Here is a 23493-nt window from a genome sequence, read left to right on the forward strand (position 1 = left end):
GTATAAAAAGCAAAGTGCAACAGCTAGAAGTTGAGTTACAATCCTTAGACAGTCCAGTTATCTGCATCACAGAGCACTGGTGCAAAGTCAATGAAATTCAATACATAAATTTGCCCTCATATGTACTAGCTTGTTCTTATTGCAGAAACTCAGTGAAAGGTGGAGGATCATGTATTTTTGTTAAGAGTGGTATTTCATTTAAAGTCAGGAATGATATTATCCTACTAAGTGTAGACAAGCATTTTGAAGTGTCAGCAGTAGAGATACCAGCTGTAGATATGCCCAAAAAACTAATTGTACTATGTGTATACCGTTCTCCCAGTGGTGATTTAGAAACATTCTTTTCAAAACTTATGCAAAGCCTAGAACAAGTGTCATCCCTGAAAAGTAATATACTCTTGTGTGGTGACTTAAACATTAACACAGCTAAGGCAGATGAAACCAGTAACACTTTTCTGAATATTCTGAATAGTTTTGGCATGTCCTCTTTAGTTAATTGTGCAACAAGAATAACCAAACACTCAACATCTACCATTGACCATGTAGCTACAGATATAGGTGGGGAAAACTGTGTCATAACTGTCAAAAATCTTGGACTGTCAGATCATTTATGCCAAATCATAAAAGTAAAAGCTTCTGTAGAAAAACCAGTAAACCTCCACATGTTTAAAAGAGTCTACTCAGACGCAGCAATACAAAAATTTTGCTTACAATTAAGACATGAAAGATGGGAAGAAGTATATTCAGAAAATAATGTGAATCAGAAATTCTCCAAATTCATGTCGGAGTTTAAGATAATATTCGAAGAAGCCTTCCCCAAAGCACTAAGTTCTACTGGAACATCCACCAAAAATAAGTGGATTACCACAGGAATTAGAAAATCTGCCCAAACTTTTAAATACCTAAACTCTATAAAAAACAACAACAGTGATCCAGATTTTCTTCATTACTACAGAAACTACAAAAAAATCTATAGGAAGGTGCTCAATGTTGCAAAAAAAAAAGGTCAATGATAGACTAATAAATCTAGCTAAAAATAAAAGTAAAGCTACATGGACTATAGTGAAACAAGAGACAGGAACAGCAACACAAAGGCAAATAAACACCCAAATCAGGAACAAAGAAAACCTAACAAGTACCCCAAAAGAACTAGCAAACTTTGTTAATTCTTACTTTAGTAGTATAGCTACAAAGTTACAGGAAAATTTTTCAAAATCTCATAATCCACGAACACGGGAATATACATCAAATTCAATGGTATTGCTACCCACTACTGAGGAAGAAGTATGTAATGTGGTAAGGAAATTAAAGAGCAAAAATTCAGCAGGTTTAGATGAAATTCCAATGTCTGTGCTGAAAAAATGCATAAATAGTATCAAAGCCCCCCTAACCAATATCATAAATGAATCTTTCAAAGCCGGTTGTTTCCCTGATTATCTGAAACATGCAAAAATTTTACCTCTACACAAAAAAGATGATGTAGAAAACATTGAGAACTACAGGCCAATTGCCCTACTGTCATCATTTTCCAAAATAATAGAGTCCATAATGAAGAACAGACTTATGAGCTATCTAAACAAATACAACCTTCTTTCAAATGACCAATTTGGTTTCAGACCAGGCAGAGATACAGAAATGGCAATAGCACATTTCACTAAAGTGGTTCTAGAAGCACTGGATGAAGGCAACTATGTATCTGGCATATTCCTTGACCTGTCAAAGGCCTTTGATACAGTTGACTACCAGAATCTATTACTTAAGTTAGAAGCACTAGGAGTAAGAGGGGTAATCAACAAATGGTTCCATTCATACCTTAAAAATAGAGTACAGTGGGTAGAGATCTCGCATGTCTCCAGTAGATCAAAGTTCATAGAAAAACACCTGTCAGATCCACAGCATATTAATATTGGGATCCCTCAGGGAAGTGTGCTGGGTCTGGTGTTGTTCTTGATTTATATAAATGACTTTCCACAATATATCCGACATGGAGAGAAGATATTGTTTGCCGATGACAGCAATATTATAATCACCAGTGAGACATCAGCACAAATGTTGGAAAATTGTAATGAATCACTGAAAGATGTCTACAAATGGTCTACAGAGAATAAAGTGACCTTAAATATTAAGAAAACAAATAGCATACGCTTTAGAATAAACAGAAAAAACAGTCCCCTAAAGTTAAAGCTACATAACACCTCTGTAGACGAAGTGCCCACCACAAAATTCCTAGGGTTGCATATTGACAGCCAGCTTAGGTGGAGTGAACATGTTAAAAAACTCACAAAAAAGATATCTACAACGTGTTACGCACTTAGAGTTCTCTCCTCAGTATGCAGCGATGAATGTCTAAGAACTGTATATTTTAGCTATGTACATTCAGTCATAAGCTATGGGATAATTTTCTGGGGAAATAATGTACTCAACTTACAAACAGTTTTTAAAGTGCAGAAGAGAGCAGTGAGAATTATAACTAAAAGCAGTAAGTGGGCTCACTGCAGAGAACTATTCAAAATACTTGGTATTCTAACTGTTCCCTGTTTATTTATGTTCCACACTATAGTATATATAAAGAAAAATATAGTGAATTATAGTACAAACAGCATTTTACACAGCTATAGCACAAGAACAAGCCACTGCCTTCATCTAGATAGGAGAAACAAGCATAAGACCCAAAAAAGTTTCTTGTATCAGGGTGTAAAATTGTATAACAAGCTGCCACAGGAAATCAAAGAAATTAACAGCATGTACTGTTTCAGAAAAACTCTTAAACTGTATTTTCAGGAACACTGTTTTTACACAGTAAGTGAATATTTAAATGTTTGAATGTAATTTAAGTGACATAATGACATTGTATTGTATATTCTGTAAATGTATAACAAGCTGCACAGGACATCAAAGAAATTAACAACATGTACTGTTACAGAAAACCCTTAAACTATATTTTCAGGAACACTGTTTCTAAACAATAAGTGAATATTTAATTGTTTGAATGTAATTTAAGTGATAAATGTCATTGTATTTGTATACTCTGTAAATGCATATAAAAGTGTCAATGTATCTGCAAAAATCACTGTATCCAAACTGACAACGGATGGCTAATCAAATAAATAAATAAAGTAAATTAGATAAAAATCAGTAGTGTCATGTCTCAATGAGGAACTTGAAACTTTCAGCAGATGGTGGGAGCATGAAGGAGAATTCCACCTCAAGTTTAAAAGAACAATTCATAATGGGAGGGAAACTCCATTATATACAGTCACTGTAAAAAAAACTTCTAAAGAAACAGAGATTACTGTATAATAGGTATAAAGCAAAGTGTACAGCTACAGATAGAGAGAATGAAACACATTTGGCTATCAAGAGAGGATTGTGTGATGCCTTCGATGACTATTGTGGCAGAATATTGTCAAGTGATTCACAGAACACAAAGAAATTCTGATTGCATGTAAAGACTGTTAGTGGCACCAAAGTTAGTATCCAGTCCCTAGTGAATGAGAATGGAACTGAAACAGAGGGTTACAAAGCAAAAGCTGAAACGCGCAACTCCATTTTCAAATGTTCCTTTGCAAAGGAAAATCCATGAGAACTGCCCCAGTTTAATCCCTGTACAACTTAAAAGATGAATGAAATATGTACTAGTGTCAATGGTGTTGAGTAACAACAGAAATTGTTAAAACTGAACAAAGCTCCAGAGCCCAATGGAATCCCTGTCACAGTATATACTGATTTTTTGGCTGAGTTAGCTCCTCTTCTAATTATAATCGACTGTAGATCCCTCAAACAAAAAACTGTGCCCAGTTCTTGGAAAAAGGCACAAGTCACACCTGTCTACAAGAAGGTTAGTAGAAGCGATCCACAAAACTACCGTCCAATATACTTGACATCAATTTATTGTGGCATCTTCGAACATATTCTGAACTCAAAGACAATGAGATATCTTGAAAGAAATGACCTCCTCAATTGATGATGTAAAGTGCAACTCACTCTTTTTTCACATGCCATACTGAAAGCTTTGGATCAAGGCAATCAGGTAGATGCTGTATTTCCTGATTTCCAAAAAGCATTTGACTCAGAACCAACCTACACTTATTGTCAAAAGAACGATCATATGAGCTGTCAAGTGAAATTTGTGACTGTAATGAGGACTTTTTGGTAGGGCAGATGCAGCATATTATCTCGGATGGAGAGTCATCGTCAGATGTAGAAGTAACTTTGGATGTGTCCCAGGGAAGAGTGTTGTGACCCTTGCTATGTTATATATTAATGACCTTGCAGATAATATTAATAGTAAAATCAGGCTTTCTGCAGATGATGCAGTTATCTATAATGAAGTACTATCTGAAAGAAACTGCATAAATATTCAGTCAGATATTGATAAGATTTCAAAGTGGTGCAGAGATTGATAACTTGTTTTGATGTTCAGAAATGTAAAATTTTGCACTCAACAAAATGAAAAAAAAACATAGTATCATATGATTACAATATCATTGAGTCACTGTTGAAATTGTCCAACTCATACAAATACCTGAGTGTAACGCTTTGTAAGGATATGAAATGGAACGATCACATAGGTTCAGTCATGGGTGAAGCAGGTGGTAGACTTCACTTTATTGGTATTATACTGGGGAAGTGCAATCAATATGCAAATGAGATTGCTTACAAATCACTTGTGTGAATGGTTCTAGAATATTGCTCAACTGTGTGGGACCCATTCCAAATAGGACTAGTAAGACATATCTCACGAAATTCCAATCACCAACTTTCTCCTCTGAATGCGAAAATATTTTGTTGACACCAACCTACACAGGGCGGAATGATCACCATGATAAAATAAGGGAAATCAAAGCTCATACGGAAAGATATAGATGTTCATTCTTTCTATGCGCTATATGAGATTGGAATAATAGAGAACTGTAAAGGTGGTTCGATGAACCCTCTGCCAGGCACTTAAATGTGATTTGCAGAGAACCCATGTAGATGTAGATACAGAGAAGGGCAGCATGAATGCCCACAGGTTAGCTTAATCCATGAGAGAGTGTCACAGAGATGCTGAAGCAACTGAACTGGAAGACTCATGAAGATAGACGTAAACTATCCTGAGAAAGTCTATTAACAAAGTTTCAAGAACTGGTTTTGAATGATTACCCTAGGAATATCCTACAACCTCCTACATATTGCTCACATAAGGATCATGAGTATAAGGTTAGAATAATTACTGCAAACACAGAGGCATCAAACAATCATTCTTCCTGTGCACCATACATGAATGGAAAAGGAAGAAACCCTAATAATTGATACAATGAGATGTAGCCTCTGCCATGAATCTCACAGTGGTTTTCAGAGTATAGATGTAGATTTGGATGTAGGTGCTCTTGGGTTAACATAGGAACATGTAGTGTGGAACTGCCCACTCGACAGTGGGCACTGGATATTATACTCTGGAACACTTATACCTGCACAAGTAATGTACTCTGCATCCACCCTTCCACAGACTGCTGCCTATCATGCTTCGCAGGGTGGATATTCCTCCAACCTCCATGTTCTGTGGCAAGGCGTGGATGTCTGACAGCTTGTCACCTACTCACAGTTTCATGGTCCCTCGAGCACTTCCCACAGATGCTCGTGACAGTAGGACACAAACACTTGACCACCTCTGCCATTTCCCAGATGATCACTCCCAGGTGCTGCACCATAACAACGTGATCTTCATCAAACAGAGCACATTGGAAAAAGACTGCTATATATTATCACATACCAAAATAACAAGGATAGGTCCCCAACAGTGAGACTGACTTTTGGAAACCACCTATGTGGTATTGTAGGTTAAGGTCCCAGGTATCACACACTGCAGCCATTCACCCTGGTGGGCCCATGTTTGTGAGTAATTGATGAAAAAATTTCAGAATTTTGCTTGAAACTCAGAAGCATTAAAAAAGCATCACCTTACTGTTTGTGCGGTGCAATGGATAGGGTAAGGCCTTGATGTGCAGAAGGTTGTGCATTTGCATCTCGGCTGGTACTTCAATTTTGTTACCTTTAAATCTTTATGGAAATGACTTTGATCATTATTTTTATTCAGTTAATTGGTTTAAAGGTAATTTTTTATTTCTGCACTTTTTCCACGTCATTTTAATTATCTTATGAACCTTAACTTTTTCATTTGTTCTTATTTTTTTCTTTGTATCATCCTTTTCCATTCGGGACTTTTTGTGAGTGTCAGTTTAATTACATTTATCTTTTATAATATTTAAGTACTTGAAAAAGCCAAACTGTTAGGTAAGAAACAAAAGATGACAAAATCTCTCAATACTGACTGTGCAATGGTGTCAAAAATGTATTTTTCGTTACAAGATGTGCATTTTTTTTTATCATCATACAAACATTTAAAACAAAGACTAAATTACTGCTGCACTGTGAATGACATAACACAGTTGAAAGTTTAACCGAAAGAAGGGATTGTAAATAAAATGAAATTCAAGCAAAGTGAGGAATATAAATAGTGAATGCAACAACATGGGTGAAGAAACAGGATGACAAAACTAAAGAAATTAAATCAAAATCAATATATAAAGTTAGTTAAATTCAATATGACGACAGAAAAGATTTAAATTCACATTAAGAAAGATTTCAAGTCATTAAAGTTATAGGGAGAAGAAAGGTGATACAATGATTAACATCATGTGACATAGGATTAGCAATAAAAAATTGTATTTAAACCAAAGAACTGAATAAAAATAATAATCAGAGCAATTTCAATAAAGATTTGAAGATGAAAAGATTGAAGTATCTGGCAAGATTTGAACCTGACTTTCTGCATGTGAAGGACTTACCCTATCCATTACATCATGCAAACAGTCAATACAATGATACTTTTTAATGCTACTGTCCATCATGCAAAATACCAATTTTTTTCCGAGTTACTTGTGAATGAGGGCCCATCAGGTTGACTGGCTGCAGAGTGTGGTACGTGGGCTCTTAGCCTGTCACCATACAGATGGTTTCAAAAAGTCAATCTCACCGACTGGCATCTCTCCTTTTAAGCCCTTCACCAGATGCTGACAAAACACACATGCATTCATACATGCATAAGTCACACACACATGGTCACTGTCATCTGTATGCGGTAAGTCCCAATCTGTGTGGAGGATGGCAGTGGTGGCCAATTCCTCCACATCCGGGCCATATCATCACTACAATGCTTTGATTCACCGTTCACCTCTGCTCTGCTATACAGGGTGTAAACCCCGATAACTGTTACAACATGCCACAGAGGTGTGGAGGACGTTAAGATGAACAAGCTTTATTTATTTAGATTTTTTTTTGTGGAGCCATCAATATGATGGCTTTTGCAAATATCAAGAACAGTTACAATCATAAAATGCATTTTGATCTTAGCCTTACAGGTAGTAATTAAACAGTAAATTGATGCTTACCAAAATACATTACATCATACACATATTAATACAGCAGGTTATTTTTTTTATACATTACTTTACAGCTCTTAAACTTAACCGTTTAAAATTTGTTGAGTGAATAGAGAAACTTCTCAATTAAGAATTCTTTTAGTTTTGATTTTAATTGATTTTTATTACTGTTTTTCCCATGTCCATTAGTATATGGGCTCTGGTCTCTCATTTTTAATCTTATTCTTTGTCAGTAGTAATTCTCTTTGGAACTGGTGTTGTGGTCATGTATAGCACTACATTTAGTTACTTCAGTTTTCTGTGAGACAAAAAAGTAATTAATTTATAAAGATAAAAAGAGTATTTAGTGAAGTACTTGTGTTGTCCGAAAACATCACGGCAAGAGTCTTTATAGCCTAGTCCACATATAATCCTTAACCCTATTTCTTGTTGAAGTGTTGGCAGAAGAGCCAACACCGTGTTGCTAGAGGAGGCCGAAATGCACGCTTTTAAGCTCACGCAGATTGGCGTGAGGTGTGGAACAAGATAAAGTAATTATCCTATAAAGAAAAGAACGTAGTTCTTGGAATACTTAACTTTAATCCACAATTGGAGAACATCAGTCTGACGGTACAGGCATCACAAGTTAAATATCTATTGATAATGGCGCCTTGCTAGGTCATAGCAAATGACGTAGCTGAAGGCTATGCTAACTATCGTCTCGGCAAATGAGAGCGTATTTGTCAGTGAACCTTTCCTAGCAAAGTCGACTGTACAACTGGGCGAGTGCTAGGAAGTCTCTCTAGACCTGCCGTGTGGTGGCGCTCGGTCTGCAATCACTGACAGTGGCGACACGCGGGTCTGACGTATACTAATGGACCGCGGCCGATTTAAAGGCTACCACCTAGCAAGTGTGGTGTCTGGCGGTGACACCACACTTGTAACAATAGTACTCTGTTAAGGTGAATGTCTGCAGCACAACCCCATATTTATATACAGTAGCTAAGATGGCGATAGACTGACCCATATACACAGTTTTAAGCGCGTGAGTGGGCACCATTGTGGACAGTTGGGTAAGAAGATACAGCCCATTGCTGACTTTTTTACATACAGCGTTAATGTGGCTAATCCACTGCAGGTTTGGGTCCAGATGGACCCCTAGAAATTTACACCCATTTGCGTCCTCTGCCACTATGCCGCATACCTCATTTACACATGAGTGGTGTGAGCTGCCAGTTGTAAATATTAGCATCTAGGATTTATTTTCATTGGCCTTTAATCCTTGTGCATGAAAATATGAACTTAATTCTAGCATCCCATTACTTGCTGAAAATTTCAGTTCCTCACAATCTTTCCCAAGAAATAAAATTGAGGTGTCATCAGCATAACTTACAAAGTGCGAGTTAATGGTGTGTACGTCATTAATATATGTCAAACAGAGGAAAAGTCCAAGAATTGAGCCTTGAGGGACTCCCTGTGCCACTGTTTCACTTGTGGATTTAAAAGTTAAGATATTATTGTCAATTTGATGTGTAAGTTTGGTATACTGCTTCCAATTCACCAGATAGGTGGGTAGAAGTTTCATTGATGCATCACTGATATTGTATGCACAGAGTTTTTGTAATAGAAGCTCATGGTTTACTGAGCCAAAAGCTCTGCTCAAGTCAAGGAATATTCTGGCTGTGTGCATACCCCATTCTGTATTGCTATATACTTCATGGAAGGAACTGGTAACAGCAGTGGCCATGCTTAGGTCTTTCCTAAACCCATGCTGCGATTTGGTAAGCATTTTATGTCTTGAGACAAATGTTGAGAGTTGTGATAGGGTAACTGTTTCAAATATTTTACTGAAGGTAGGGATTAGTGATATCGATCTATAATTTGAAACTTCTTCTTTACTTCCCTTCTTATGGATTGGCTGTATTACACTTATTTTTAAGGCATTTTGGTATATGTTTTCATTAATACTACAATTGATAAGATAGGTAAGGAGTTTAATTATTTCATTGGCATATTTATTTAACACCACACTTGAGATATCATCCAACACAGATGAATGCTTGTTCTTTAGCTTTTGTATTGTGTTAAATGTTTCCTGTTGATTCACCTCCATAAATTCGAGTTCCGTACCATTCGTGACATCATTTGGTGTGCCAGCCTGTAGATCTATAATAGGAGCTGGTTGGTCAAAATGAAAGATAAAATGGTTATTGAATAAATTATATACTTCATTTGAATCTTTCACTAGATGGCCCTCATGTCTAATGCTAACTGGTTCACTCTGTCACTTGCTCGTGACTTCACAATGTTTATTGATTAGTCTACAGGATACCTTACCTACGTTGGCTGAATGCTCTATTGCATCATTGTTTATCTGTTTCCTCAAGAGTAAAAGGTCTGTCTTTAAAGTTTTTTTGGCTTGATTGTACTTTAACCTTAAATATATGTAGCTTTGTTTCCTTATATAAGCAGTCAAGATCGTATATATTCTGCCTTAACTTAATCAGCCTAGGTGCAAGTTTCAGCCTAGTATTACTTTCAAGATGAGTGTTGGTTCGTACCTTGGTTATTTCTTTGAGAGAGCAGCAGCAGTTGAAATGCTTCAGCACTGTCCTATAAAATTTTTTTCATTTTTTCCTGGCCATTTAGTTTGGTAAATAGTGTCCCATTTCTCCTCTGCTAAATTAGTTTTGAAGGCACTGATGTTGGTGTTATTCAAGATCTTCTCAATTATCTTAGTTGCCATTGGTACAGCAAACCTTAAATATTGTAACACTTGCCAATAGTGATCTGAGTAAAGAAAATCAACAGTTTGAAAGTTAACACTGTCTTTTATATTTTTGTTGACTATTACATAATCTATTGTACTGGAGCTTGACTCTGTTACTCTAGTGTCAGAGTTCACTATATTTGTGATATTATATGAGTTTAATATATCTGTTATTTTCAAATAGGTTATACTACAGGAGTTTGCATCAATATTTAAGTCTCCAACTATGCTAAGGTCAGTGGGGCCTGCTTGTCTAATTTCCCTGTTAAGTCTATCAAGATAGTACAACACATCTGTATTTGGTGGGCGGTACATACTAATAACTTTATGTTTGGCTAACCTGCTTGAATGAGTGTTTATGTGGACAACACCAGCCATTTCAATTGTTTCTTCTTTGCAGTATTGTTCAACAAATGAAACTTTCTTAAATGTAAGATGTTCATTTACAAATATTGCCAGCCCACCCCCTTTGTGTTGTTGCCTGCAGTAGCTATCTGCTAGCACATAACCTTCTAATTTGCAATACTCAATTTCATTGTCTTTTAGTCCATGTTCTGTCATTACTAATAAGTGTGGTGAATTCTCATCCACAAATACTTGCAGCAAATTGAGTTTATTCCTGAGATACTGCACATTTAGATGCATTATCCTAAAGGGCACTGATATTTTACAACACTTTGTGACAAGGTATTCTGAATCAGTCGAATTATTACACAAGTCTTTAACACTGCACTGTAATGACAATTTACTCACTTCCGAGACGATTTCTTCAGCATGTGAACAGGGTTCTTTCCAACCCAAGGGGTTGCCGACCTCCGTTGAAGGCTTTTACCCAATGCGCCATTGTTCTGTATGGCAACGCTGATTCCTCACATGTCTCTTGAAGACCTTGATGACACTGTCATGCTGTATGAACTCTGGCACATTCAATCTTGATCCAAGTCTGTTGCTCCTGTTTCAAAAACATAGTGACACCATTATGTTAGACCGCTCTCTCACAAGTTATTGTTTTTCCCTCGATTGTGCGCACGCTGGTGACATGGGACAGGCGAGTCCATTTGCTTAGAGGTAAGGTAGGTATGTCAACAATGTGTGCTATCAGCGACAATAGTAGATTCCATTGCATAGTGTCTTCACAGCAGTGTTGCCACTATTTAAGTTCCAACCTACGTAATGTTGAAGAAGGCCTTGTTGGCTGTTCACTGCATCTACTGTGTTTTTCTGTTGTTTGAAACCACACTGACTCTTTAGAATAATAGAATATTTTGCAATGATTTTCTGGATTTGGGCAATAGCAACTTTTTCAAATACTTTGGGTATTACTGGGAGAACTGAGATAGGATAATAACTTTCCATGATCTCTCTTGATCCCTTTTTGAAAAGTGGTTTGACTGCATCATATTTCAGTATATCTGGGAAGCACCCCTTTTCAAAACATTGATTCATTATTTGAGCTAGTGGGTTTGCAATTTTTTGTGTACTGCTTTAATAATTTTAGTGGATATTCCATCCCAACCTTCAGAGTTTTTGTTTCTTTTAATGTTAGAATTGCATTTTCTTCATCCTTTAGGTGGGCAGTGGCCATTATGTTGCAGCTCATCAGCGTTTCTCTGTCCAAAGTAATGTCCTACATTCTCTCTATTCACCTCAACTATCAAACCCTAACCTAACCTAACATAAACTGAGATACGGCTGTCAGTGTTTACCCTCTATCTGTGTGATACTGCCCACAGGTGCAATGCTGTACATGGAGGAGTGCGGGGCGTGCTCGCTGCCAGCGGCCGCCCAGACAGCAGGCGTCGTCTCTCTGGTGAGTGGGTACTTCTTTTACTGTGCCTGTTCTGATGTACCCTACTTCTTCAAAGCTTTACCAAAATGTTATGTTTTCAGGAAAAAATAATTTGGCAGGTATTTACTTGGCTACATAACCCAAAACTCATCACTCCATCCCAGCAGTGAAGTGAACAATTTTTGATTAACAATCAAAAGCTTCTTGTAATCATAGCTTACACATAACTCGGATGCAGGATTAACAGTGCCCAGATAATCATTTCTTAACAACCTGACCTACTTTTCTTGCAACATAATGTTATATAATTATAAAAATTTATAATTTTTTATGAGTTTTAAAAATATGTTTTAGTACTCTTTCTCACCTCCTTTTGCAATTTGGTATCTGATATTATTCCCTGATCAAAGGGCTGTTTATCTTTTTTTATGTTCAAATTGGGCTCTGGTTTCATGATTATATATAGAACTTGCACTATTAGTGAAATACTTAATGACATTTTCCCTGATTTGCATAAAAGATTGGTATTAGTATAGTAGATGAACCCACTTGGTGCAGTAAGGATACCCAGTTTTTTTAAGTAGTTCTTTACAATGAGACCTACTATATTTCTAGTTATTATTGTTATGAAGCTTTTCCAAGTTAAAAAATTGTGTCAATTTTTGTGCCTGTTTGAGAAAGACAAAGTTGTCTTTAGCAAGGTTGCAATGTGAGAAGACTGCAGCAAAATGCAGAAAGACCTGCCAATGATCAACAACTGATGCAAGCACTGACAGTTGACCGGGAATGTAGATAAATGTAACATTTTGCACATAAATGGGTGGAGAGATCCATCACTGTGGATTAGACTGTTGGTGATAAATAATTGGAAACAGTAACAACTGTAAAATATCTATACTTCAATTAGAATAATTTTGCAATTGACATTTTTGTGAGTCAGTGATAGGGAACAGCCACATATCGACCATAGTTCTTTTTCAAGTGCCATGTGCTCACCATGTCACCTATTTTGCAGGTGCTGGCAGAGTCTCATCAAATGTGGCTGGCTGCAAGCCAAAACACTGTCTCCTCCACTGCAGTCTGTCATTCAAAAAGTTATTTAATTGAAGTAAAGGAGTAACTGTCCAGAGAGGCCTCAAATAAAATGACCACATCAAGCTAACTGTAGAAAAAGAAGCAGCCTGGATAAGATTCATTGGAAGAATGTCTAAGAAATGTAACTCATCCATGAAAGATGTGGATTATGAAACACTAATTTGAAAGATTCTTGAGTATATCTCATTCACTGGGACACTTACCAGGTTCAATTAATAGAACAGATAGAGAATGTGTGATGAAGAATGATCTGTGCAATTTGTCATAGGTTCATTAAGAAAGTGCAAGTGAATTGCAGAAGTGTGATCTCTCAGGATTTTGAGTGCAACTGATTAATAGGGCGTTTCCAGGTGTTCTGGCGAGTTGTCATTTCCATTTCCTGCACAATATTTTGACAACTGACCCATCCGTCTTCTTCAAGTGCTGAAATTTTTGCCGTTATGAGTACTGGATGCTTGGATTCCATACATACTCTAAACTAATGTCAGTCTCAAGCCACTATTTTGTTAGGGAGCTCAATGTCATGAGAGATCAGTCTTACGTATGGTGGATATTATTGAATCTGCGTATGTTGTTGAAAATCTCCTCTCCTTAGAGTGATGTAATGTGACACCTCAGGTTTTCTCAGCACGTTGTGAGGAACATTAGTGTCACGGACGACTAAAACAACTGAGTAAATCAGCTGTTAATGAGCACTGCCTAAAATGCAATTGTAAAATGAAATACAATGAAACCAGTATTGTGGTGCAAATGCCAAGTTTCTAGGACAACATCATTAAGGAATCTATCAAAATAAAGAAATCAGAAAAACTGGGTCAGAGTTCTCAGTTTAAATAATGCCAATTTAACTGAAAATGGAGTCACATGCTTCTTGACAGAGCATAGGGGAACGATGCGGGTGACCCGCACCACCATACTAGGCAAGGTCCTAATGGAGGTGGTTTGCTGTTGCCTCCCTCCGACCATAATGGGAATGAATGATGATGATGAGGATGACACAACAACATCCAGTCATCTCAGGGCAGGTGAAAATCCCTGACCCTGCTGGGAATCGAACCTGGGACCCCGTGCTCGGAAAGCAAGAATGTTACCGCGAGACCTCAAGCTGCGAAATTAATTTAAATAATTTATTAAAATATTGCTGGCTATGGAATCCATCAGAGTTGGAAAACACAGAGGGAATTTGCATTTCATGAAATATTGCTGCAAACTCTGAAGAACGAAAGAGCATCAAAGGGCACAGAGGACACTGAGAATCAAACTTGGCTACAAATAGTGGTACAAGACTGACATTACTTCACACGGTAATTGGAGTCTAGGCAGTGAGTAGATATTGCAGTGAAACATAGTAAGAAAATGGAAATGACAGCCCGGCAGAATACGTGGAAGCACATCACATCATTAGCTGCAGAGATGATCACAAGCTCCAGTGCCAGATGTTACGAGAGAGGTGTTATGCATTGTACAGAAGTTTACTGTTCTTAGAGTCTATGATCTGAGAACATTTTACTTCTTTCCACATAAATCTCAGAAATGGTCATGCTGCAAAAATCAGAGATATTACAGCATGTATGGAGGTTTCCCAATAATATTTCTCCCCTCACACCATTTAGAAAAGGAACCCGAAAGTACTGACTGCTACATGCTGTAAGATGGCTTGTGGAGTGTACATGCAGATGTGTGCTGTGCCACACATTCTACGGTGTACACTACTGGCTATTAAAATTGCTACACCCAGAAGAAGTGCAGATGATAAACGGATATTCATCGGACAGATATATTATACTAGAACTGACATGAGATTACATTTTCATGCAGTTTGGGTGCATAGATCCTGAGAAATCAGTACCCAGAACAACCACCTCTGGCCGTAATAACAGCCTTTATATACCTGGGCATTGAGTCAGACAGAGATTGGATGGTGTGTACAGGTACAGCTGCCCATGCAGCTTCAACACGATACCACAGTTCATCAAGAGTAGCGACTGGCGTATTGTGATGAGCCAATTTTTCGGCCACTATTGACCAGACGTTTTCAATTGGTGAGATATCTGGATAATGTGCTGGCCAGGGCAGGGCCCGTACAGGACCTGCAAGATGTGGCCATGCATTATCTTGCTGAAATGTAGGGTTTCGCAGGGATTGAATGAAGGGTAGAGCCACAGGTCGTAACACATCTGAAATGTAACGTCCACTGTTCAAAATGCCGTCAATGCAAAAAAGAGGTGACCGAGACGTGTAACCAATGGCACCCCATACCATCACGCCAGATGAAACGCCAGTATGGCGATGACGAATTCACACTTCCAATGTGCGTTCACCGTGATGTCGCCAAACATGGATGTGACCATCATGATGCTGTAAACAGAACCTGGATTCATCTGAAAAAATGACGATTTGCGATTCGTGCACCCAGGTTCATCATTGAGTACACCATCGCAGGTGCTCCTGTCTGTGATGCAGCATCAAGGGTAACCGCAGCCATGGTCTCCGGGCTGTTAGTCCATGCTGCTGCACATGTCATCGAACTGTTCATGCAGATGGTTGTTGTTTTCCAAATGATGACTCAGGGATTGAGACGTGGCTGCACGATGCATTACAGCCATGCGGATAAGATGCCTGTCATCTCGGCTGCTAGTGATAGGAGGCCATTGGGATCCAGCACGGCATTCCATATTACCCTCCTGAACCCACCGATTCCATATTCTGCTAACAGTCATTGGATCTCAACCAACACGAGCAGCAATGTCACAGTACGATAAACCACAATTGCGATAGGCTACAATCCGACCTTTATCAAAGTCGGAAACGTGATGGTATGCATTTCTTCTCCTTACACAAGGCATCACAACAACGTTTCACCAGGCAACGCCGGTCAACTGCTGTTTGTGTATGAGAAATCGGTTGGAAACTTTCCTCATGTCAGCACGTTGTAGGTGTCGCCACCTGCGCCAACCCTGTGTGAATGCTCTGAAAAGCTAATCATTTTCATATCACAGCAGCTTCTTCCTGTCAGTTAAATTTCACATCTGTAACACGACATCTTCGTTGTGTAGCAATTTTAATGGCCAGTAGTCACATGATGAGAAGGTAATCACAGCCCTCTTACCTCCATTTCATCTCTGTGACAGAGATCAGAACTGTGATGCACCTCATTGAAATCACAGTTTTCTTATGAGTGTGGAAAACATTCTGGGCTCACCTCTGCTCAGAACTGGCTCAGAAACGCCTTTGGGGGGGAATCTCAGTGAAACCACTCGTTTCCCTGAGGCATCATTCCCACACATTTTTTGGTCAAAAACAACAGTTCACAGTGTGATGAACGACAAGAAGATGTTCTTGACAACTGTGACACTGCTGACATCCTCAGATGTTTTGACCATTTTCTAAGGACACACTGGGAATACATCCCCATTAAACGTGATCTGACCCTTTTGGAGTGCAACACAACTGCAATTTTTGCTCCAGTGCACAGGTTGGAGCCCTTTGGGATCATCCAACACCATTTAACGAGGTTTGAATGTGATCCAAAGCAGCAAAGGGTGCTTATGCTTCTGCGTACCTTGTGTTTTGCAACCTCCTGCGGCATGATAAGGGGAGGAGGACGGGTGGGGGGTGGGAGGGCGGTGGAACTCTCAACACCATTTGATGAAAGTTTGAACGCAGTTCAAAGCAGCTTATGCTTCTTCATTCGTGCTGTATTGTGTCCTCCTTTGACATGTGTGTGAATAAAATGGCAAAGGGTCCTTCCCAGGCTGCCCAGTTTGGCAAAACCCTCGGTGCCACCCGCCCACCTCTGTCAAGTACCTTAAAAATGTACCTATAGGGACAGGACCTCCGACAAGTGTACCAGTTACCTGCAGTCAGGCTACGCTGCTGCTCGTGCACTTGATAGCAGGACATCCAGAATCTGCAAATGCCTAGGACTTCATCGTGGGTTCTGTCTGTACAGGTACATGTTTAAAATTCTCAGTGAAGTTGTGCAGGTGGCTTACAGCAACCCTTTGCCATTTTATTCACAGACGTGCCAATATCATATCCTCCGTGATCACACCATCAAGAGACAACAGGAAATATGAGCACTGAAAAAGCATAAGCTGCCTTTACTGTTTCATATCATGTTCAAATCTCACTGAATGGTTTTGAACAGTCCTTAGTGGTTCCAACATGGACACGAAAGCAAAAATTGTGGTCGCACTGTGCTCCAAATTATGTTCGATAGGGTGCACCCTCACAATGTCCGTAGAGAAGGATTGAAACACCCGAGGGTGCCGGCAGTGTCAAGGGTTGTGATGAATGTCTTGCTGTTGCTCATCACAATGCGAATTGTCATTTTGACCACAAAATACATGGGAATCAATGCACCAGATAATGGGGTATTTCATTGACACCCTTTATGCCACCACCTGTGGCCTGTTTGTGGCAACTTTGAGTAGTGGTGTGTACGGAATGTTTTTATTGGCCACTCACAGGAACACCGCACGGTTTCAAAACTAATTGTTGTAATTCTGACCTCCAACGCAGAGGTACTGAAAGAAGAGGTGAAATGCAGGTAAGAGGGGCTGTGCTGATGTTCCCATTGTGTGGCACATCCGTGGTGGCATTGGGCAGAATCGTGGTGAAATCTGGTGCCAATGTAGCATCATTAACTCACTTTACATGTCAGAAGAACTTCTGAGCTCGAACATGTCAACACCTCACCATTCAAAGTGTCTTCGAGCCTGAGGGTGACGTCACAGGACGCCACACATTTGCAACATTACAGAGGAAGGTTGCACAGACATAGAGCTAAATTTCAAACTTAAGCACCGCAATGGGTGGAAATGTCGGTATTTCGAAAAAGTGATCCTTTAGTTCTGTTTCGCAATGTACATAAAGATTTTCGGTAAATTATTTTGGTCCAGAAATGTGTCTATTATTCAGGAACACACATTTTCAATAACTTACCAATTACCATAAAAGAGTTTAACTACACATGAAGTTCAGTTCCAGAGAATCTTACAGGATTTATTGGTGGCCAGCTCCTTCTAGCCCACGGACAAAATTCTTAGGAGAACTGATGTATGTACACTCATATATTATTAATAATATTGAGTAATGAGAATACATTTACATGTTTTGAAAAGTTTGTTATTGTGCCACAAACGAATATGTGTTTAGTACACTGGCAGAAAAAATATTGCAGCATACATGAGGCGTTGTGAGGCGTATGAAAGATGATGCCTTCACAAATTTTGCATCAGTGGCATAAGAGTGGCGCTAGTAGTGCCACTATGAGGATGCAAATCAGGGTTGCACACTGAAACAGTTGTGAGTGTTAGTTACATTTGAGATTGGATGTGGTGCATTGATGTTAGTCAAGAATTCCTGTAAAGCAACAGACACCACTATCGACACCTCACTGACTTACAGTGAGGTCGTCTAACAGGGTTATAACAAGCAATACTGCAGAAAGACTTGGCAGGAATGTAGCCACTGTACACGGCTGCTGGTAGCAGTGGTCATGGGAATGTGCAGTTGCAAGAAGACTGGGCTCTGGATGGCCACATGACGCTACCAAAAGGCGAAGACCGTGGTGCTCGGTGTATGACTCGAGCGCATAATACTGCATCTGCAGCAACAATCTGAGTAACAGTTGGCAGCACAGTGACCAATAAATTGTTACAAACTGGTTACTTTCAGGACAGTTATGAGCCTGATGGCCCTGAAGCACGCACTCCAGTGCCATCTGTGACTTCAGTGGTGTCAAGAGAGAGCTCATTGGAGGAGAGGGTGCTCGTCTGTTGAGTTTTCTGATGCGAGGCTCTTCTGCCTCGGCGAGTGCCAGTGGTGAACGTGTGCGTGTGCTGGTCAGGAGGAGGCCAGTTGAAGGCCTGTCTGTGCCTCAGACACAGTGCACCTGTGCCTATATTTATGGCCTGGGTTGCAATTTTGTATGACAGCAGGAGCACTATTGTGGTTATCTCCCACACACTGACTGAAAATTTGTACGTCAGTATGGAGATGCGATCTGTTGTGCTGCCATTCGTGAACAGAATTCCAGACAGTGATCTCCAACAAAATAATGCTCATCCACATACAACCGTTGCAATCCGATACGATCTACAGAGTGTCGACGTGTTGCCTTAGCCTGCTCGATTACCAGATCTGGCTCCAATTGAGCACATATAGGTCATTATCAGATGACAGTTCCAGTGTCATCCACAAACAGCATTAGCTGTCTCTATATTGAACAACAAAGTGCAACAGGCATTGAACTCCGTCACACAAACTGACATCCAGCACGTGAACAAGGCAATGCGTGCACATTTGGATGATTGCATTCAACATTCTGGCAGTTACATTGGTTATTAATGTATCGGCATTTCACATTTGCAATGCCTTATCTCGCAGTTACATTAACCTGTGATCTTGCAATGTTAATCACTTAAATATGGTATCTGGACAAATGCATCCCCAAAATTTCATTAGTCTACATTAATTATTTTTTGGTGTCGTGATTTTTTCTGCCAGTTAATTTTTCCTTTACCACATCCCTGAGGACAATTCCACTTAGAATACACTCCTGGAAACTGAAATAAGAACACCGTGAATTCATTGTCCCAGGAAGGGGAAACTTTATTGACACATTCCTGGGGTCAGATACATCACATGATCACACTGACAGAACCACAGGCACATAGACACAGGCAACAGAGCATGCACAATGTCGGCACTAGTACAGTGTATATCCACCTTTTGCAGCAATGCAGGCTGCTATTCTCCCATGGAGACGATCGTAGAGATGCTCGATGTAGTCCTGTGGAACGGCTTGCCATGCCATTTCCACCTGGCGCCTCAGTTGGACCAGCGTTCGTGCTGGACGTGCAGACCGCGTGAGACGATGCTTCATCCAGTCCCAAACATGCTCAATGGGGGACAGATCCGGAGATCTTGCTGGCCAGGGTAGTTGACTTACACCTTCTAGAGCACGTTGGGTGGCACGGGATACATGCGGACGTGCATTGTCCTGTTGGAACAGCAAGTTCCCTTGCCGGTCTAGGAATGGTAGAACGATGGGTTCGATGACGGTTTGGATGTACCGTACACTATTCAGTGTCCCCTCGACGATCACCAGTGGTGTACGGCCAGTGTAGGAGATCGCTCCCCACACCATGATGCCGGGTGTTGGCCCTGTGTGCCTCGGTCGTATGCAGTCCTGATTGTGGCGCTCACCTGCACGGCGCCAAACATGCATACGACCATCATTGGCACCAAGGCAGAAGCGACTCTCATCGCTGAAGACGACACGTCTCCATTCGTCCCTCCATTCACGCCTGTCGCGACACCACTGGAGGCGGGCTGCACGATGTTGGGCGTGAGCGGAAGACGGCCTAACGGTGTGCGGGACCGTAGCCCAGCTTCATGGAGACGTTTGCGAATGGTCCTCGCCAATACCCCAGGAGCAACAGTGTCCCTAATTTGCTGGGAAGTGGCGGTGCGGTCCCCTACGACACTGCGTAGGATCCTACGGTCTTGGCGTGCATCCGTGCGTCGCTGCGGTCCGGTCCCAGGTCGACGGGCACGTGCACCTTCCGCCGACCACTGGCGACAACATCGATGTACTGTGGAGACCTCACGCCCCACGTGTTGAGCAATTCGGCGGTACGTCCACCTGGCCTCCCGCATGCCCACTATACGCCCTCGCTCAAAGTCCGTCAACTGCACATACGGTTCACGTCCACGCTGTCGCGGCCTGCTACCAGTGTTAAAGACTGCGATGGAGCTCCGTATGCCACGGCAAACTGGCTGACACTGACGGCGGCGGTGCACAAATGCTGCGCAGCTAGCGCCATTCGACGGCCAACACCGCGGTTCCTGGTGTGTCCGCTGTGCCGTGCGTGTGATCATTGCTTGTACAGCCCTCTCGCAGTGTCCGGAGCAAGTATGGTGGGTCTGACACACCGGTGTCAATGTGTTCTTTTTTCCATTTCCAGGAGTGTATGTGGAAGGGACATCAGCATACTTTCTTTTTTTAAATATGTGTTATGTATTCTTGCTTTATGATGTATTCTAAATGCTTGAGGATCAGTTCACTGTGGATCTATGGAACAAAAAGTAAATGTAACCTATGTTTCATGAAATTTATTAAATAACCGTAAGTGTTTGAGATAACTCCTGACAAACCATTCTGCATTCTCTGAATTGTAGATAGAAGCTGCTGCCTTTGTGACAGCATCATTCCTCCTTCAGGACTGCCCACTGGGTGCTGTTGACCACGATTTGGGGCCAATGCGAGCGCAAGGTAATACCCCCTGCCACCATTCTGCCATACGTGCTTTCTCCCAGTGTCACCAAAATCTGCCATTTCCGAGCTCGAGGAGATATAAGAACCATCAAGTGACAGACAGATGAAAACAGATGTGGACAGAAATAGGCATTAATGGTCAATACTGAATAAAACACTATGAGTAAAATTTCTTAGTGTGCAGTCAGTTATTACTTAAAGATGGATTTAACTCACATGAAAATTAATTGAGAATTATGTTTGCTGTATTTACCAGTCAGCAATGTCTCTATCTCTCTTTTTTATGATTTCATTTTTGCTTTTTAGCCATAGGTCCTTTATATTTTGCTATTGCCATTTCAGCATTTCTGCCATTTTCAAGCATCTACAAAGGCATAAGCAACATATCAAGAAAAACCATATATGACATTAGTAGCACTTGCAGCCACTTTTTGTAAATTGTTAACATTTACAAAGTTACTATATAGGTTATAAATAACAATCGTGTAAGGCTGCATTACACTCAATGGTAACTTAGTCATTGGCTGTTCATAATGACTGAGTGGATTTGTTAATGGCATGCAGGCTGAAGTCAGTCAACATGGGGCAGAGATAACAGTGTAAGATGTATGTACAGCGTGACAATTATTGAACTATATGAAAAAAAAAACATAAATTAGTTACAAACTACAGTGTGCACACACTTTACTCAACATGTAAATGCCACTACAGATATTTGGATTTAGGTTATGACATGTTCAATATGCCTACCATCATTGGTGATGATGTGGTGCAGATGAATGGCGAAATTCTGTATGACCTGCTGAAGTGTCGGAACATCAATCCTGTCGATGACCTCCTGAATGGCTGTTTTCAGCACAGCAATGGTTTTGGGGTTATTGTTGTACACCTTGTCTTTAATATAGTTCCACAAGAAGGAGTTGCATGTGTTCAGATCCGGAGAATATGGTGGCCAATCAAGGCCCATGCTAATGCCTGCTGGGTGCCCCAGAGACAGAATGTGGTCCCCAAAGTGCTCCTACAGGACATCAAACGCTCACCTGCTTTGATGGGGTCAAGCTCTGTCTTGCATTAACCACATCTTATCAAAATCAGGGTCACTTTGGCTAATGAGGATGAAATCACCTTTCAAAACCTTCATGTGCCATTTGGTAGTCACCGTGCCATCAAAGAAAATCGCACCGATTATTCCGCAATTGAATATTGCACACCACACAGTCACCCATTGAGGTTGAAGAGACTTCTCAATCACAAAATGTGGATTCTCAGTCCCCAAAAGTACCAAACTGCCAATTTTGCTTATTGATGAACCCATCCAAATGGAAGTGGGCTTCATCACTAAACCAAGCCATGCATACGCTTACTAATTCCCATGGTGCCCTTTGGCCAACCATGCAATTTGAATGTCCTAACACAAACCATTCAGAAGTTATGACGATTTTATTTTATATAGTTCAATAATTGTCACCGTGTACATCATAGGGTAACTAGTGAACAGTATAGCATTGATTGTGATAATCCATTTTACATAGTGTACTCTAGAGTGAACAGTGTACATCACAATGGGGGCTTACATACCTAAAAATGTGTACTAATAGTAAGTTAGGGGATATTCCTAAAAAGAATCATAAAAATTTCTTATTTCTGATGTCCATTTGTTCTCTAGAGTATAATTTTCAGTTCCTCTTTGAAGCTGCTATTATAAGTCTTAATTTATTCTAAAGCATCCTTCTCAACTTTATGTAGTAATTTTAGTCAAATATTTATAGAAACTGTGAACCATACAATGAGAAGTTAATATCTCATTACATTGACTTAAAGCTGTGAGTGGGAACTCATTTTGTATGCCACCTTATAAGTTTGCCTTCTGGGGCAAGTCATCTAAAGTAAATGAAGTACCTATAGAGCAAAACTAAGCAAGGAATCTCGGAATTGTTACTCTTGTTTCACAGAAAGCTGCAGTGGAATGGTTAGTGTCAGTTCCTCAGGTGTGGAAGTACCCAGCTTTGTTTACCAGTACCTGCTCAGATTATTCTGAAACAGGGAGGTGTGGATTGGGATCCACTCAGCCTCGTGAGGCCAAATGCTGAGCTTCTCAAATAAAGGAGCAGTGGCACCATAAGGATTCATTTACTGGCAATAACGACCA

General features: G+C 40.1%; 1 protein-coding gene across 1 annotated transcript in view; it reads left to right on the top strand.

Moving 5' to 3' along the window:
- Positions 1–23493, top strand: part of LOC124718838 — a 78884-nt gene that overhangs the window by 30250 nt on the left and 25141 nt on the right. The window contains exons 2-3 of the mRNA XM_047244461.1: positions 11907–11983; positions 21248–21341. Coding sequence (XP_047100417.1) covers positions 11912–11983; positions 21248–21341 — 166 coding nt within the window. The 5' untranslated portion in view covers positions 11907–11911. The remainder of the gene's footprint in view (positions 1–11906; positions 11984–21247; positions 21342–23493) is intronic.

The sequence above is a fragment of the Schistocerca piceifrons genome, chromosome 10 (assembly GCF_021461385.2).
Source record: "Schistocerca piceifrons isolate TAMUIC-IGC-003096 chromosome 10, iqSchPice1.1, whole genome shotgun sequence".
NCBI classification, from domain to species: domain Eukaryota; kingdom Metazoa; phylum Arthropoda; class Insecta; order Orthoptera; family Acrididae; genus Schistocerca; species Schistocerca piceifrons.